This window comes from Hirundo rustica, chromosome 17, assembly GCF_015227805.2.
Source record: "Hirundo rustica isolate bHirRus1 chromosome 17, bHirRus1.pri.v3, whole genome shotgun sequence".
Lineage (NCBI taxonomy): Eukaryota > Metazoa > Chordata > Aves > Passeriformes > Hirundinidae > Hirundo > Hirundo rustica.
The window spans coordinates 7341524-7361069 of NC_053466.1; the positions used below are offsets into that span (position 1 = coordinate 7341524).

General features: G+C 42.6%; 1 protein-coding gene across 10 annotated transcripts in view; it reads left to right on the forward strand.

Annotated features, from left to right (window-relative positions):
- Positions 1-19546, forward strand: part of ARVCF (ARVCF delta catenin family member) — a 246832-nt gene that overhangs the window by 170196 nt on the left and 57090 nt on the right. For all 10 annotated transcript variants that reach the window (XM_058422876.1, XM_040081323.2, XM_040081324.2 and 7 more), the window contains 2 exons: positions 5090-5589; positions 12542-12725. In XM_058422876.1, coding sequence (XP_058278859.1) covers positions 5090-5589; positions 12542-12725 — 684 coding nt within the window. The remainder of the gene's footprint in view (positions 1-5089; positions 5590-12541; positions 12726-19546) is intronic.

The following is a 19546-nucleotide window of genomic DNA, read 5'->3' on the forward strand; positions in this document are numbered from 1 at the left end:
TAATTAGCCTGACTATGGCAGCAAACTTTAGCTGTAGAGAACATAAGAAAATTGTATGAGGGCCTCTTCATAGGCAGTTACTTTTTGACATTTCAAAGAAATACTTGAAAAATTCAATAAACCTGCATTTCAGATATGCTACTGATCTACAAGAAAATAAAGACTACAAGTAGTGCTTTGTACTAGATGAGGGTAATTGCTAATTTATTATTCCTCTTTAGTGTTTTTTTATTTTTATTTCAGTGAAAATTATTAAATGAATGTGATTAATTGATGTCACTTTTGATTTCAAAAAGTTTGTATGTGTAGAGCAGATTTAACAACTCCATTGGACACTGTTCTATGTTGCACCAACTTTCAACTTGGGCATCTCCATCTCGTTGTGTCCTGAACAGAATTTCTTCACTGATGACTCACTGAGCTGTTCTCTCATGTTCTTCCCAGTACGTGCTACTTCATTAGGTAGTAGTTTAAAGGCAAAATAAGAGTCCTTACTGTCAGCTCCTGTTCTGACAGGCCTTGAGTGGAGGTTTCTCATCTGAATCTGTGCTAGAGAGTCTGACTCCCTGTGTGATGAGGCAGCCCAGCTGTGTCTGGAGGGGTTTCTAGGCAAGGGGATTACAAGTACAGATTGTTCTTTCCAGCTCTTGCCTGCTCCATTTGATCACACAGATAAGTACCTATTTGTGCTTTTCTTCTGTCATCACCAGCCTCATTTTAAGCCACTTATATTTCATTTTAAATTTGGGGAAAATGTGCCTCTTCACAAACATCTCCAAATCTCCAAATCCAGATAAATGCACAAAGGCAAATATTCCCTCTGTTGGCTCCTCATTGCTTGTGGCTGGGCTTCGTTTTCCTTCATACTGAGTCTCATGTAAGATACATCACTTTCTGCAGGAGTACCTGGCACTTCTTGTTCTTCCCCTCAGCTTAGGCTCTGGTGTGGTGTAAGTCAAGTTGCATAGTAAATTTGAGTCAGAGAAGAAGAAGAGTATTTGGGGTGTATAATACTGATTTAATGTTACTCAGGTTTACTTGTGAAGGCATTTACACATCTTTAATTGAGTTTGTGCCCTTTTTTCCTTCATTTGATGGGTTTCCTGTATTATACTAGGTGTTTTTCTATAGTTTTTAAAAAGTCTTTTTTTACTGCATGCTGGATGTTTTATACACAGTCCTTTTTTGAAAGAGAAGCTGGAAGTACTGAATACTTTTATTCACAAACAAATCCCTACTACTATTTGAATATTTCTTAATTGCTAAATTGGATTTAACACACACAAGCTGTAAAAAATGGCAAGTCGTAATTCACTTTACTAATTTAAGTAACTCCTGTTCAGCTTTTTCTTGCCTTGGTGGTGATTTCTTCCCAGAGTGGATCACTGCAGTTTGCACTTACGTGAGCATTCGTGGGACCTTGTTTTTCCCTAAGAGCTCTGGAGCAGCTATTGCCATTGTTACTATTCCGGACTAGACAGGGTGTAAATTTTTAATGTTGACTAAATCAACAACAACACGGTTTTCTACTGTTAAATCAGGCTTCTGGCATAGACAATTTAAGACACTGAAGACCATATTTGGTGGTCACTCCACCGTCCAAATTATTTTATCAGGAAATGAGCGAGATTTTAGATGAAATACCTTGACCAGTGGGTCTGTCTGTGTATAGAGAGTGAGTACTGGTAACACTGTACATGTCAGGCTCACTCTTCTTCTGGTGCTTTTTTCAGTTCAGAATATAAAGGCTTGTAGGTGTAGATGAACTTTCAGTCAGCACTTGTGGCCTAGATTGACCCATTCCAAGTGGATATGGGCAACATTGGGATGTTGTCTGGTTTGGGGCAGGAGTTTATGGACGTGCCTGGGCAGAACAGGGTGAGGCAAGCAATGTGGTCAGTTTGAAAAATACTTGTGTTTTTTCTCTCTTCTTTAGTGTGGATTCAGTTTGATAATATTTGGATAGGAGAAGGTGATAAATGGCAGAGTTTGATGTGGCAGGAGGCAACTGAGTCAGCTCATCCATTGGCAGTTCGTAGGTGTTTCCACTTCATGGGGTTTTGGTGTTTCAGCCATATGGCCCATAACTCAGGCTTGTCCCAGCAGAGGATTCACTCTAGTTTTGAATCCCCTTGTGTATCCTGTCAGGGAACAGAGCCTGGCCAAGAGTAGAATCTTGTTGTGCAGAGTCTTTACGTCTCCTCTTTGATGTTTGGCACAAAGTTCCCTGCTGAAATCCCAAACCTTTCTGGTCTTCTATCCAAAGCAGGCACTAGCTGCAAACTGTAATGAACGTAACACTTGTAGAAGTTGTTGAGGATTAAATGTTTAAATCCTTCACCTGTTTGCTAAAATGTGCCTATGTTGAAGCCGTAAGGAAGATGATAAATCCACAGGCTCTCTCCATGTTTTTAACTATACTGGAATGTGTTTAGAGCAATTCCCTGAGACAGGTGATTAGTGAGACCCATGACATTCTAAAAACTCGGCTGCCTTGCTAGAAACAGACAGAAGGCAAGATGCTTGCAGTCAGCAACTCTGGCATAGCACCAGAGCTCTTCAGTCCTAAGAGCAAAGAGCTCTTGGTCTCCTGAGAGCAGTATCTGCTGAAGCTCTTGTTAGTCCTGTTTTCTATCGAGTGGCTTTTCCTTCCCAGCCTAGCTGCTCCAGTGATGTGGAAGTGAAAAATCACATCTGGTCTGCACCAGTCTGAGTCAGAAACAGGATTTCTTTACTCTCCCAGTGTGTAAGTATGTTGGTGACACACTTACAGGGTTTAATACCTGTAAGTATACTATCAGGGTTTAATGCCCTGACAGACACTTGCTTTTGACTTTCTCACTCTGCCAGTCTGGTCTTCCAGCCCTCTGTGGAAGGAGAGGTGATGAGGCTTGTGGCTCCTCTTCTGCCTCACTCTGAGCAGTTGTTCTGCTCCTTTGCCCATAACCTGTTTTGTTAGACTGCTTCCCCTGTTGTTGTTATAACCTTCCCTCGCCTCGATCACTGTATTTAGTGATGTGAATCTGAAGTGGTGTGGCACTTGCCTTGGCTGAGCTTTCTTGAACAGCTCTTAGGTTCTCATACAAGATCTCAGAGTTTCTGCATACTGGGGTCTTCAGGGTGCAAGTGTGCAGCTGTTTTCTTTGTTGCCAGGTACAGTCACTGAGTTCTGTCACTGCTGCATTAGCAGGGGCACTTGACACTTTCATCCTCAGGGGAATGTTGGATCTGGCCTGTGTGGGCTTATTCCAGCAGCTGTGGGGTTTTGTTTTCATCCTCTTCTCTACTGATACTTGAGAGGTGTTGTCTTGTTTTAAAGTAGGGTTGTGATCTTATTTAATTTTCTTTTTTAATGATTAATTCTTGACTCCAGGTATTTTCACCCATATTTAGTAAGTAGTAATTGGCCAAAAAAAATTAGTGTTTTTGGTACAAGACTTGTGTTACTCTTTTGTCATGACAGTGGTGGAATTTCAAGTCCTGACTCTGAAGTTTTCTTTTGATAAATGTTACGAAACCAAGGTGCTTTTGTGTGGCAAAGGGAAGAGGATACAGCATGAGGAAGATAGGCCAGCTCTGTGGTTCTGTTTGGAAGGCTTTGTGGAAATAAAGCGTCCCAGGACAGTAATTAGCTTTGTGTACTTGCACGGATGAGAAGGAGAAAGAAACTTAATTGTGCAGGTGTAATTGAGGTGTTGCACAGTTATCTTGTGGGCAGCTCACAGGACTGAGATGTTCTGAATTGTGAGTTACCAAGTCAAGCAAGAAACAGCTGTGCAATTATTAAAATTAATCTTCTGTTGATTTTATGAAGTGAAAAAGAATTTAACATGAGGACGAGTTTGAGAAATGAGGTTTTGTTGTAGTTTTAATGCTGGTTATCGCAAATTTGCATTTGTAATAACAGAATTTTGAGAAGTAGCTAAGGGGTTTTGTTATTCTTTCTGCCCTGTGTGCGTTCACAGAAGCAAATAATTTCAATGTTGTTGCTTTCTGCTTGGAGTGACGGAAACAGCTTTGTTCTGTAGCAGAAAACACGACTGTCCAGATAGTGTAAATTACTGTGTGGAGCAACTGCTGAATTATACATACACAAATAACTGCATCAATAAAAGGATTTCTTCAGATCCATTCTGAGTTTTGGATACTTGCCCATTTGTATCCTTTCATTCAGTTTATGGTTTAGAACAGCAATTAAAGCAACGTAAAGTCAGGAGAGGCGCTTTTAACATTAAAAGCGTTAATTGTACGAGACTAAGTTCAGTCTCCATCTCCGGTTGCTCTTCTCCCCAGAGCCCGGTTTAATTATCAGTCCCTTTGGGATGACAGCAAGCTCAGTCTTCTTCCTGACTTCTAATAGTCTATACTTGAGCATGACATCAGAAATGGTTCAATAACATCACTCAGTGCTTCAGATGAAAGATTGTAGGAAACGTTTTGTAGCAATTAAAACCACTTGCTTGACTGAGCTAACTGCAATACTGGGACAGTAGCAAACCTGTCCAGGAAAAAACTCTAGAGCAGAAGGCTGCTGCTGGTTTGAAAAAAATATATGTATGAGGGTGGTTTATGGCAATATTGATTAAGAGTATAGTTTAGAGTGCACTTGTGTGAGCATCAACATGGAAACGTAGTGGAACTTGTCAGACTTGCTGAAATACGTCTGTGGTCTCTGCCCAGGCCTTGAATGCCTTTAATTAGAGTTTTGGTTTGTTGCAGGAGTAGCAGCATTAATGAAGATCAGTGTTTCCTACTAAATGTAATCCAGCTCTGTTGTAATTGCTTTGCCAAGTGACCAAAATGAAAGCAATCTGTTTGATGGCTTGCAGTTCCTGTCATCATTTCATTGCTAGCCAAACAAACACTCTGCTGGAGTCCCATCACTGCTGAGAAATCAACTACGGTTAATTTTCAAGTTACTACAAATAAACTATCGGAAACTGTAAATATGCTGTCCCAGTGATGTTTGTGATGTTAAAATGTTTGCTTGTGGCTGAAATCTCCATATTGCCTCTGAGTTACTGAGTGCTTAAACGTGCTTTTTTTCTTTTTTTCCTTCTCTCTGTCTTGGGCCCATGGCTTCTCCCAGGGGCTACGATGACCCCATCGAGACGGAGATGGTTGAAGAGAGGATCCCGTACCTGCATGGCGGCTACGCGGCGCCGCTGGCGCAGCCGGAGCGCGGCAGCATGGCCAGCATCGACCGCCTGGGGAAGCGCTCGCCGTCCATCGACAGCATCCGCAAGGACCCGCGCTGGAGGGACCCCGACCTGCCCGAGGTCATCGCCATGCTCAGCCACCCCATCGACCCCGTCAAGTCCAACGCCGCCGCCTACCTGCAGCACCTGTGCTACGAGAACGACAAAATCAAAAAGGACGTGAGGCACCTCAAAGGCATCCCGATCCTCGTGGGGCTGCTGGATCACCCAAAGCCCGAGGTCCATCGCAAGGCCTGCGGGGCTCTCAGAAACATCTCCTACGGGAAGGATAATGAAAACAAAGTGGCCATAAAGAACTGCGATGGGATCCCCGCGTTGATCAGGCTGTTGCGAAAAACAAACGACATGGAAGTCAGAGAGCTGATTACAGGTCAGTGTCTGTGATTTCGTTAATGGGTTAGTCTTTAGAACGGTCCTTTCAGCTTCAGGAACAAGAATTTCTGGAGATTAGAGCATTGAAGGAGAATTTAGATCACTGGCTGCAGCTGTTGTGTAGCTGCACTGCGTTTATGGGGTTGAGAGCCTGACGTGTGCCTGTCAGGAGGGGATCGAGATCATCTCTGTGTTTGGTGCACTTGGGATTCCCTGGCTGCTGAGGGATGGATGTACCCTGGGTGTAGCCTGCAGTCACGTGTGCTTGGGTTACTGAAGCTTAAATGAGTTACAGCAGCTCCACTGACAGGTAATTTGTAGTGCACGTGCCCTCAGCGTGTTGAAATCATGAGGTAAGATACACTGAGCTAAATATTTCCTTGTTAATCTCTTATAAAACAATCCTGCTGCCATGTCCTCACTCCCTCCAATTTAGAGAACAGTCAGTTTCATCAGGACACTTCCAGCCCCTGGTGCTGAAGACTCTGAGGCTGTATATAAACTTTCTGGGCTGGAAAACTTGGGTTTTTAGGGAGCTTAGGGTCTGCTCTTGCTACTCTGGACATGGATTTGTTTGTTGCAAAGGCTGGAAAACGGAGAATTACATTTCAGGTTACTGAGCTCGTGCACACTTTGCTGAGAGTTTTCAAACACTTACAGCTCCATTATTTAACCTGTTTTTTATTTGAACTTGGTCTTGGACATCATCCAAAAAGAGCAATAAAGTATATGCCAAGTTTCAAAGTTCAGCCATTAAGTGGAAAAGGGTGGAAAAGTATGTCAGCTCTTAAAGTAAGGAGAAAGATATTGTTCTTCAGTCTCCCATAAATCATGAGGAGTGAAATGGATTTCCCTTGCTCTTCTGAGAAGCTGCAGGGGATGTTTGGATGGGGACCAGAGCAGTTCCAATGAATTTTTGTGCCAGAACAGAATTTTTCAGAAAGCTTTGTGAGGATGAAAATGGGTCCAGGGCTGAAACTGTTTAGCTGCTTTATCAATGTTGGCTTGTGCAGGTAGACCCAGTTGCAAACATTGATTAAGCCATTAGAGGTAAACATCATAATTCTGTAATTTCCTCAAAAATTATAGTAGCTCTCCTTAAGTTTTTACTGGTAATCATAATTCTCTGAGATGAAGAGTGGCCTTGGGTGTTCCATCTGTTCTTCCACAGCCATTACAGGCTATTTAGCAAACTAGGTCTAAATATACAGTGTTGAAACTAGCAGGATATTTTCCCAGCCTTTTTCCAGTGAGTTGGCAAAGGAGAGCTGTCTGTTTTGTCAGAACCTCTGAGTAGCACGTGCTGGTTGTGCTTTGAGAGCTGTCTGTGCTCTGCTTCAACATGGAAGCTGCAGGTGGTATTTATATTCTATTTGTTGCACTCATTTTATATGATGGCAGACTTAATTTTTTTTTTTTAATAAAGAATATCTGTTTATCTACTGTACTAGTTTAATCAAAACTCATTTCTGGAGTGCTGAGAAGCAATAAATTTATTTCCTTAAATTCAAGAAAGGAGAAGCTGGTCTATAATTTACTCTGAAGGAATATCATTATAGTGCTAAGTGGTAATCAGTCACTTCTGTGATGGCAAAATCAAACTGGATGTTTTTCCTTTTTCACTGTAAATGGCGATTGCTTTGATTTCCCGTTGATTAATTAGCTTTAGAGTTCAAATGCATTTTATTTGGCAGTAGTTTTCCCCAATTAAACATAGCGTTTTTATTCCATCTTAGCTTTTGTTATTTAGAGCTCTTTATTTCCCCTTACTGAAAAACACCATGAATATTAAGGGCATTAACCCAAACAGATGTCCAGTAACAGATGATGTGCATTTAATCTCCACCTAACCAGGAATAATTTCATTCCCCTTCTAAAATGATATCACCAGATCCGGTGTGAGACATTCAAGCATCAGCCAGAAAAGAAGAATATTCCAGCAATGCCTCTGTGACTGGTGCTGCTGTACTTGCAGTCCGTGTTCAAAGCTCTGGCTGATAACGTGGAATTGTCCATTCGTAAAATGAGCTCCAGAAGTCAGCAGAGAGAAACAGGAGTCAGCTTGAAGTGCAAAGGGAGCATTCAGGCAGGGCTGCTACAAAAGGACTGTGTTCTGCAGCCTCAGAAATTCCGATCACAATTCCAATGTTCTCCTGGTAGCAATCACGACTTCCTATCTGGGTGCTTTTCCCTAGTGATAAACCAAAACCTACCTTTGCCATGAAAGTTTTTCAGTGTGTCTGGAGTAGAATGTCTGGGGACTTCATCAGAAATGCATTAGGAAAAAAGACCAAAAAAAAAAAGAAAATACAACTGCATACGGGGTTTGTTGTGTTTATTTCTTTTAGCAGGCTCCAAATTCAAGTTTGGTATGACACATTGATTTTTCTACAGTTTAATCGTTCTTTAACTCAATACTGGCTCTGTTTCAAAGGCTCAGTAGTAATCACCAGCTGGTCATCCCAGCTAAGGACAAATGATAAAATAATCCTGCTTTCGAAAGAGATTCAGGTAACTTAAAGATGTTTAAATAATTCAGTTTTCAGAATTCAAGAGCAGTTCCAGGCTTGAAGTTTTGTTTCTCTGGCTGTGGAACACTGCCTGCAGGACAGGAGGTACCTGGGTGCACACAGTAGGACACTCTGATATTCTGGCAAGAGAGACCATTGTTCTCATCTAATGTGAGAGTCAGTCCTCGGCTTTGGTACAGCTCCAGGGCTTCTCCTTTGCTTGGTGACCTGATGCAGCAGCCACAGCTGGGTCTGGTCACTGCAGTAATGGAGTGGGGTAGAAGCCGCACCAGTGAGTTAAACACACCCAAGATGTGGATGCAGCATCGAGGGAGAATTCAGATGTGTGGCATCAGTGCTGAAGGAGTGAGTCTGGCAGTGCTGGGAGTGTGTTCCCTTGGGCAGCTCCCAGGATACACATTTGGAGAACACAAGGTAGGTAACTGTTTTGACATTAAATTTTGGGAGCAGGCGGAGTGTACTGATACACCACTGCTGCCAGATTAAGCCAGTCTGTACATTTTTTTCTTACAGATAGCACTAGTTTTAGCAGAATTTGAAAAGCTGCTTTGGGTTAGTGCCATCTCTGTTTTACCAAGTGTTCTGGACATACCTGCAGATGGCACTAAACGTGATGTCCCTCGAGGTCAGATCTGTGAAGTGTGCAAAAACTGCTTTCTAAACTCAAAGATACATTCATAAAATACCACAGATCTCACTTATTTTTCTTTTTAAAGTGTGGAGTTACAAAATGTTTCCTAGCCACTGCACTGAGAAAAGCTTGATTTAAGCATTAGCTTGCCCGTAAGTAAATCATGAGTAGAGTTCTGTTGAGAAATACTCCATAAAATTCTTCCTTCATTTCTTGCAAGGCTTGTAGCTGTACTGCTGTACTCTCAGTGGATCATTTTCTTGAGAAAAAGAGAGAAATGAGGATTACGCTGATAAGGAATTAAATCTGTTCTGATTGGGAAAACTACAAAAGTTTTATCTTGAGTGATAAGGTTTTTGTGGAGGAAATGTTCCCATCAGATATGCAAGACCAAAATTCTATTACTTTCTTTGAAAAGCAATCAGAAGTTGGGAGCTGTAATGAATAATTTTGTTCTTTGTGAGAACGTTGGAGTAATTTTGTTGTTTAATGACATTGCACTGATTTTAAGTGGTGCAGGACGTGATTTTCCTGCTGCCAAATTGATTATAATTGAAAAATGATTGACCTTCGAAATGCTCTGCAGATAAAATATTTTGATCTAATGCTCGAATAGCAACTTGCAGATAAATCAGCTGGCTCAGAACTCTCAGATCCTGGGCACTGATTGGTGCTGAGGTCCTGTCAACTGCTCAGACCTGGACTCCTCTCTGAAGTCCCCTGCTCTTCTCAGCTTGCTGATCTCAGATGAGCTTTCTCCTTCCATTTTCTATTCCAGGGCTTCTCAGAAGATGAGACACACCTCATTCATGGTGTGTTCTGTTGCGCAGTAGCTCATGCTGAGGTTCTCAACTTGACCACTACTGAAAAGAGAATGTCATAAATTTAAGTCCTTTGACCTTTTGAATAATTTGAGGAGTTTGCACTAATTTTTTTAATAGTAAGGCTGTCTTTTATTCTTCTTTAGTTCTTGTTCTGTACGAAAGATTTTTGGGATGGGAGGCAGATGAGAAATTGAAAGCTTGTAAAATTCTGGCAGAGTTTTCATCAAAGAGGGTGGGGGAAAGGTGTTCTGTGTAACTCCAGTCCCCGTTGTCTGGTAGTCACTCACTGAGATTTACAATCAAATTGTGTTTGCCCAATAGTTCATTGCATAAGTTGCAGCCAGCCCCTAAATAAAAATTCTGTGTATGTAGAGGAGCTGCTTCCATAGCAGCAGGTGGTTTTCTTGGTCAGGGTGGGGTTACAGCATTAAAGCTGATGAAGATGGGCAGGGTAGTGCTGCAATCCAGTTGGAACTCTGTTGAATCCACAGTTGCATTTAGTCTCTTGAAATAACCTCTAGTGAATGAGAATATAGGAAGAGTTTGGAGGTGATGATTTTGTTTTACATGCTCTGGTTGAAGATACTGAAGTCTAGACACAATTCTCTAAGTCTTAAAACAAGCAAAAGGTTTGAGCGCTGGAAAACTTTCCTACAATCCTGTATTATTAGAGCCCTTGGAAATTTTATAGGTATTTTTGACTTTTTACTCACGTATCTGCCTTATTCTTCTTAAGCAGTAAAATTTGCGTTTGGAGTTCTGCTCTAGAGATAATAGATGACATCACTGCTCCAGGGAAGGGGAGGAAGCAGACTCTGATTTTGGGTGCACAAGCAGTATGTGTGTTCAGGAGAGAGCTTTTCACATTGAAAGGCTGTCAGATTTTAAAGCTTAGCTCTTCCCCATCTCAGCAGTGTTTCCAGATGAAATATTTTGCAGTTTTAGAAGAGCAGGATTCTTAGGAACCCTGTAGTGAGTTCCTTGTCTGATGCCATCTTTTCCAAATCCTGGGGTTTTTACTACTGCAAATGGCCCTGTGCTCCATTTCTGGTCCCCAGAAGGAACCTCCAGAACCACGGTACTCTGCACCTGCTCTTCTCAGTTTGAATCTAGGTTTGCTCCAGAGGTGATCCTGTATAATTTCCAAGGATTCATCCGTCTCCTTCAGTGCTGGCTGTTCGGATTTAGAATTTGAATTTTCAAGTCTTGAGCCAGTCATGCATTTAGGGATTTAATTGTACTTACTATTTTTATGTGAGTGAGTCTGACATGCTTAAGGAATTGGTGTCCAGTAACTGAAGAAAGATGTTCTAGTAAAGTATTTAAAATTAATAGAGTAGCTTATATGTCCATTTTTTAGTCTTATTATAACTATTGACTTGCATTAGGTTTTTGTATATTTTTGAGCCAGTTTGAGATGTAAAGGCTTTCTATGATAACAAAAAGGGGGCCAATTAGCCCTTTCTGTGTAGTTCTGCTTTTTTTTCTTCAATATTTGTTGTCTTGCAGCAACAAACAGTGATTTATTGTAGTAGGTACAAAGATAAGATTCATATTTTACCTACACAGTCTTGTTTGAAAGCTAAAATTAGGCTATAAAAATCTCATACAGTATCTGAGTCGCAAGGGCAGTAGGCCAAAAAGGTGTCGTTTTTGTATGACTTTAGGAAAAAAGACTGCAGGAAACATTATGATGTTCATTCTGTTGTCTGCCTCAGAGTATTTTTTATTAATTAATATGTTATTTTGTATCCAGTCACTGCTAGGCTCCTGCAAGTCCCCACCTCAGGCTGTGCCACATGGTAATAGATCCAAAGCATTTCCCAGTTACCTTTAAAGCTTGAAAATTGTAGATTTTAAAACTTGGGGAGATTGAAAGGGACTGAAACAAAAGGTTGAACTTTTGTTGTTCTGTTGTGTTTTATAGATGTATATACAATGAGGTGGAGATTTACAGTTTGCACTGTAATCTGCACAAGTTCATAGTCATAGCAGCACAGGGAGCCTCAGATTGATATTCATTCTGTTTAGCCAAGATTCCTTGTGTGTTTTGGGGAGTCTGGCTTTTCTGTTTGCGCTGTCTGAAATCTCCCTAGAACTCACACTTCTGCTTGGAGGCCAAAAGCGTGTGGCTGGCTCCCTCCAAGTGTTGTTACTGACAGTTCTCAGATGGTCCTGGCTGGGTCTTTGCAGGAATTCTCTCTGAAGTGAGTGTTCTGTTTTAGTCCTACCCTGGTGAGTAATAACTGTCAGGACACTGATACAGGTCTGCTGGGAGGCTGTATCACTTCTCCAGCACTGGGTACTGTGCAGCTATAAAGCTGTTGTTCTGTTACTCTGTTTTAATGTTTGACTTCTGTCTGCTTTGGCTCATAATTGAGGTAAAAATAAAAAGACAGTGGAGTCCTGGTTTCCAGCTTCTTCAAGGAATCATATGCTTGTGGCACCAGGAGATTTGAACACAGATATTGCTTGTGACAGAAAAACGTGAAAGTAAATAATACAGAGGAGACTTGAATGAAATATTATTTTGTGCCAAAGATAAGCATAAGATCAGTGATCCTCCAGAAATTCATCTCTCCTAGGACTTGCTCAATATACTTTACTTCACTGGATGAATTTTAATGTTTTGAGGCATAGTTATACTTGAAAGTGTAACACAATCTGTATACAGCAGAAAAATTGTATTAATCTCCAGTAGTACATCACTTTTATGTACTCTGTGTAGGGCTTGATGAGTTCAAGAATATCCATGTCTTGATAAAAGTGCTTCCCTGCTTTGTTGAAGAAGCTGTGGGATTTTCCCTAAGCTGCTTCCGGTCTGGCATCTCATCAAGTTGCTTTGCCTTCTTGTTTAGTTTTACGATTTAACCTTCAAGCACTTCTGCATGAATCCTGAGATTCTATTTAACCTACAGATTTAATACAGTTGTTACACTCCAGGTGTTTAATAATCCCCTGCAGGCACCCTGTGGAATTTATCCTCCTACGAGCCCCTGAAGATGGTCATCATCAACCACGGTCTGCAGACGCTGACCAACGAGGTGATCATCCCGCACTCGGGCTGGGAGAGCGAGCCCAACGAGGACTCGAAGCCGCGCGACGCCGAGTGGACAACGGTCTTCAAGAACACCTCTGGCTGCTTGCGGTAAGGCCCAGCTCTGAATTCTTTTTCCCCATATTTTCTTGGGGTTTTTTGTGAAGAATTTGAGCTACTGCCTGTTTAGCATTCTAAGCGTTCCTTCTAAAATTCCTTGCAAAGGAGCTTTTTCTGGTTTCGTACTCTGCAGTTCTGAAAGCACCTTGAGAGTAGGACATTCCGTGCTAAAAGCTGGAGTTCAGGAGGAGTCCTAATGCAGTCTGAAAAACCTGAAGAACCAATGTTGCCGAAGCACAGTGACTTTAGATCCTTCAGCTTTGTGATGAAGTCAGTTAGTTTGAATAAAACTAATAAGGATTTGGCATTATACCTTCTGTTGCTCTTAAATGTACTCCTGTCAGATTTCTACTGATGAATGCATCTTCAGAAGTTGGTTCATTTCTGTTTATTGGGCTTGTGGTCTCTAAATTCCAATAACTATTCCCGCAAGTAACTTCACAAATTAAGAAAGTAATGAAAAGTGTTCTGAAAGGCCCATTACTGAAATTATTTGCAGTCCCACTGGATGCTGAGGTCCTTTAAGCAGATTCCAGACATCATAGATTTTTATTTACTAGTGTCTCATTTCTAAAGGTGTTTTGGAAGAGGAAATCAGTCATGGTGAGGGAATAAAAGGATTATCTCAATGAATATGAGATTCTCCAGTAAGCGTAGACAATAAATTGGTCATTAGTAGACCAGCCTAATCCACATCATAAAATGTTATTAGTGTGTGGATCCACTCAAACATCTGTACTCCATGGTATGTCTTGGCTTGTTGATCGGTTGGGTTTGAGTTTTTGTGTTTGGGTTTGTTTTTTTTTTTATTTTGAAGTGAGGTGCTGCTTTTACAGGAAGCTGAGAAGTTTGTGCCCTTTTGGACACTGTGAGGAAGGGTGTGAAACGTAGTACTGAGATGGTAGAGAATTTAAACTTCTGGTATTTCAAAGTGGTCCTGATGCACCTGAAATGCATCAGCCCAGCGCCCAGTGAATGGTGGCTGCTTCTGCTTTTGAAGGGGGAAATGTCTTTCTGTCCTTTCATCTCTGGTCTCTGCTCTCATAGTCAGGAGGGACTTTGTGCTTCCATGTGGAAAATTTGGAGCTTCCATCAGATGTGTAGCGAAGTGATGTCATGCCTGACTGAGGCCTCCTAAGGTGGATGGGGGTGTGAGAGCAGGGAAGGGTAATCTGGAAGAGTGAGTATCTGTGCACATCTCTGCTGAGCCGTGGAGACAGCAGCCTCCTGCACAGGAACTGGGGAGAGCTGCCCCGCTGTCTCCTCCCTTGGTGCAGTGAGGTGAGTGCGGGCAGGAACAGGACAGCTGCAGGAGCAGGTGGGGATGAGCTGTCTTCCAGCTGATGGTGCTTCCTGTTCCCATGTCAGGGGTATCACACACCTTTTGTAGAGCCCTTCCGGATCCAGGGGTCTAAATGGACATATCAAAAGTAATTAACATTAAAAACGTTGGAAATTATTTTGCGTTGTGTGTTGAAATCCTCTGCCGCTCGTCCTTAAAAGCAGCAGCAAGATATGATAGTTAACACCAACAGAGAATAAATTGTTGCAGCCATCTGTCTGACAGACATCAGTGTTTAAAAACCCCTTCGCCTACGCTTCTCTCATTGACACAGTAGCTGGTCCTAGAAATTCAATTTTCCGCAAATGGAGCTTATTGCAGACTGCAAACTGTTCACCAGTTTGATATTTAATTGGGAGGTTAGGCCTCTTGATGATGATGTGCCAGCCTCCCTTTGTTCTCTTGGGAAGCGAGCCTCAGGTGTGAGCCGCGTTGTCTCCCAAAATAACTGGAACAATCTCTGAGCTTCTGAGGTTTGGAGGTTTCAGATGTTCTTGCAGTTTAGGTATCTAAGCAGAAGACGGGCATTGTGCATGCAGGATGGCATTTGTTTCAGTATCGTTTTTTCAGTTAATGAAGTTTATCAACAGATGTGGGCGAGTTTGTTTCAAACTCAGTGATTCACAGCATGAGCTGCCACTTAATTATTACTTGGTTTTTTTTAACACTGCTTACTCGTCTTTACTTTGTTCTTAATCTAGGTTTCTCCTTTGATAATGTGGAGCCATGGAAACACTCATTTCCGAATAATTAAAAACAAACAATTAAAAAAAATCCACACTACAATTATTTACCTTTACCTCTTCTTCAATTCCTGCTCCATCCCACTTTCCTTTCCAGTCTTAGCCGTTTTCCCCTTTGTAACTTGAGTCTCTCCCTCCTCACTGTGGGGGTTTGGGTGCTGGTGTGTGTGCAGGTGTGAGTGGGTCAGGGTGAGCTGTATCCTACGTAGTCACCTTGGCCCGGTGCCTCAGGGTGGGTTAAGAGCTGAATTAACAGTGTGGTGTGGCAGGCACGTGTGGGATGGAAGGATGCTTCAGCTGCAGGGTCAGTAATTGGGGTCAGTACCTGAGCAAAGATCTGTACCTGAACCAGGGCTGGGAATTGACTTACAGGATAAGAGCCATGACCCATGCACTCTGCCCTTGGCTGGAGCTGAGGTGCCTTACTGGCTTTCTGTAGCCCTGATTTACCTACTCACTGAAGTAACAAAATTCCCTCTGTGGTGCTGCATACTGGTTTTGGTTTGTGTGGCCACAGGACTTGCCCCCAGCAATGGACCTGCTCTTTATCTGTGTCTGATACTGAAAAACATTGGACCTGGTCATTTACCAGCTGGAAATCAGAGAAGCTGCTCACAGTTTATCATCAAGAAAGCCATTTTAGAAAGCTGCTTTGCCACATTATTTCATTCTGGGATTACCTGGGACACTCAGTGGTGTCTGTCCCAAGCATTTGTAGCTGACTACACACACGCAGCCCGTGGGAATCCAAGGAGGAAAAGGCCACTGGGGAAGGTCTGGATTGGATGTTGTTCATTTAAAGGGCTCCTTCTAAAGTCAGGCCCTCTCCTGTGGCTGTGTCCATTGTAGGGGTGTTTTGAACCCTGGAACGTCTGGAACACAGCCGGTGGCTTCTCTGTGCCATCTCACTCTGCACTTGATTTGCCAAAAACTGTTCAAAGAAAGGTTTCAGGGGAATCCTGTATTCCGTTTTGGAAACTTGGCAGCACATCCAGTTTGCAAAGTATGATCTGATAATGAAATTTGTTGGATGCTCTTTGGTAATATTGACCACTGAAGTTTTCATAAACTGGTGCAAGTGATGATAATTTTGTCTCCATTCTCATCCTGAGATCAGGAGGAAGATGCTTCCTCTTACGTTGCTGTGTTTCTGTCGGCAGACTCAGTATGATGAATAGATCTGCAATATCCATAATCACTTACAGCAGCACATGGTCATGAGCCTTGTGAGGGATGCTGCCTTGGGTGTCATTTTATAAAACAGGGATATTCTTATATTCTGTTGAAGCTGATAAAAATGTATGGTAGAAATCTGGAAAGGAACAGTAAAAAAGCCAAGCAGTAGGACTGGGCAAGTAGTAAGAAAGATATTTGCTTACTATAGGAGAATCATTAAATATTCACAGATGTTCCTTCATTTCATCTACAATACAAGTTTTATGTCTTCACATTGTATTTTATTCTTTTAGGTGTGTAGGGAATGTCTCTTCTAGTTACTGCCTTTTTTTTTGTTTTACTTTAAACCCTTCAATCTCTGCTGGGATTTGCAATCTAGAAGCATTTGCCTTCAACTTGTGCTCCTGGTGAAATAATGGAATGATTTGGTCCATCTTCATGAGGCCATTTCATGATCCTTCATACAACTTTTACCCAGACATTGAGATGCTTTAGGAGAAGAGTATGAGTTGAGCTCTTGTGGGAAAGATGGATCTGTGGTTCATGAACACCCAGGGACCTACTGCCAGGCAGTACCAGAGACCTTCCCTGGGTGCCCTGGCTTCTCCTAAGGTGCTTCCTTGCTTTCAAGGGAAATTGCTGCACCCATGGGTCAGAGCACTGTTGCAGTCGCATCATCTTGTTAGTTTTCTGTGGAGATACCACCGTGATTCCTAGTTCTCTGGAAACAGCAAGGATTTTAATGGTTTAAAAATTAAATTCATTCTGGGCTTAATTGCTGTTTTCTGCCTAATTACTTTTAATTCTCTCTTGGATTTTTCGCTTATAAGAGGACAGAGTAGAACTTAGTTCCTGAATTGCCAACTTTCTAGCCTGATTCCTGTGCTAAACTGACCTGCTGTCAACAAATGTTAAATGAATTAATTTGCATAGCAAACAGATGCAAAGTGCTCCTTTTTCCAGGGGTACCATCTGTAGTTGCAGCGTTTCTTGTCAGTTCTCCAAGCACACAGAAATTCACATTCACAAGTATCCTCAGGGTTCAGAGCCCTGGCCGAGGTGTATGAACACAAACAAGCTGCACCCACCTGACTTTCCCTAAAAACACGCGTTCTTCAGCTGGGGATGGCACATCACAGCTCGTCCAACATCAGCCCCTGAGAAGGGAAGGGACAACCTGGTGCCTGGAGCTGTACCAGGAGACTTGAGAAGCGTGGATTTATTTGCTGTTGTGCTACTGCACTACATAATTACAGGCGAGATTAATGGTATAAACCTTTTTGTGGTCTAATTTTTAATAGCCCTGTCTCCTTCTGGCCTCGGTGATGTTCAGGCTGCTAAGTGCCTTAGGGGCACTTCACTGATCTTCACTCTTGTGCCTTTAATGTGGGACTGGCACCTCGGTTTGTGCCTTCCCCTGGAGTTGCTGTAAGTACCAGTAGCTGAAGGATTTTGAAATGGTTCATCCTACAGACATCCACTGGGAATAAGCAGCTTCCGTAGGTATAAATTAATGGTTTGGTCCCATGGAATCAAAGCCTGAGAGGTTTGTTAAATGTTAGATACTGTGTTGGAGGACATGGCATGAGGACTCAGTGGATTCAGAGCCAGGAATGTGCTCCACCAGGTTGAGAAATGGTGTAAAATATCTGCAGGCTCCTCTTAGGTACTTCAGAGGAAAGGCGACTGCAAGAGCTTGATGGTAAATCAGTAATACTCAGGATGTGTCAAATCGTTTTTGTATGCAAATGTTCTAAGCCTTTTCTCTGAGGAGGACAGAGCATTATGGTACATGCCTGGACATCGTGTCCTGCAGGTGTCACTTGCAGTGTTTCAGTCACAGGTAATGCTGTGAGTGAGCCCTGGTGTGTATATTTGTAACGTGTGTGTACCCAGCCACACCCAGCACACGCTGTTTGTAGCCGGAGTGTGGGTGTCTCTGCGGCACCTGGAGCTAAAGGAGGCTTGTCAAGCAACCTGTGGTGTTGTTTGGGCAGGAAAGGTCTCTCTCTCTTTGCCTCTGAAAACACCTGCATTGAGTGTATCAGTGATGTTGCTGTGCCTTTTTTTTCTTCCTATCTCTGTGTGCTGAATTTGAGTAACAGAAACAAGTAATGTTGTCAAAACCAGGTTCTTATGCTCTCCTTTCTTATTAATGATTAATATGTGGCTTTTCTCTGAGGGGAATTAGAGTTTTCAAAATGCATTACTTTCAAGCTCTGTCCATCTTTAGGTCCTGCAGGCATGATAGCAGTATGTGGTGACAGTCACCTGATGTTTGTCCTGTGTGCACTCAGGTACTGGAGGCAGCCTTCCTCTCCAGCTGAGGTAAGGAGGTGCTGAAGGGCAAATCTGTGCCCTGGAAGTGCTGCCTGGTGCAGAGCAGGGCACAGGAGGTGAGGCTCAGGTGGTGCTGCTGCAGTGCTGCCAGACAAGCTGCCCTTGGTCCCGGGGAGCTTTGCTCACCGAAGCATGGCAGAACAGAGGAGGTAGAAACTAAAGGCTGGCACCTGAAAACTCACATTTCCCTCTTTTTTATCAGCAGCAAATTTGCATTAGTGCAGAGCCTTCCTCGGCAGCTGCACTTCTCCCCAGGTCCAGAAAGGGTTCTTTGACAAAGTTGTTTGTTTGATGTTCCCTCTTAATCTCAGTGTGTTCTCCTATCCTAGTTCAAGTAGTCCTTTCCTATGCTTTTGCAGGGCAATTATTTAACCAAGATCATCTGGAGAGGTTAATGCTTTGCTGTCCCACCCAGGGGGGCTGGGTGCAGGTGCTGCCATCCCTCTCCCCCGCAGTGCTGTGCTGATGTTGTGTTCAGGGTGGGTGCAGCCTTTGGGAGATTGATGCTCCAGGTACTGGAGCTGATACTGTCAGTCTTTTAGTGTGCAACAGGTGCTTTTGAAGTGGACTTTCAGAGAAGGAATAGTTTCAGGAAGAGATAAAAACGGACCAAAATTTGCCTGTGAATCTTCACTTTGGAGGCAGCAAGTAGCACGAGAAAGGAGAAGCTTATCTGCCCAACCCAGACTGGAAAAAATCAACTCAAATTAAAAACCCACACAAAAGAGAGGAGTGAGCAAAGGCAGTTTCTTAATTAGCTTACTGATACTGTGCAGGATCACAGCATATGGCTGTCCTGGGGCTTATATGATGAGCAGAGCGTTTAATTCGTGCTAGTAAGGAGCTGTTAGGGTTCCTCCTGACAGTTCCTGATGTTTAGCTTGTAATATAAATAAATTATGCATAGATTTTAGCAGCAGAGACATAACCTAGTTACATGCAACCTTAATGCTTTACAATCATATCTTGAGGTATAAATTTAAAGTTGTGCACTTGCTTACTGCCTTTTGTCATTACTTAGGAATGAATCTAGGTCCCTCCTCCCTTGGCTGTCAGGAAGGAGAATCTACAGAAATGTCTGTTGCTGTGGTGGGATGAAGAGGAGGACTGCAGCAAAGCTCCCTGCAGTCACTCTAATGGAAGTAGTCTGCTTTGGAAGGCTTGAGAGCCCTGATCCTTTGTTAGATTAGTACCACCCCCTTTCTGTATTT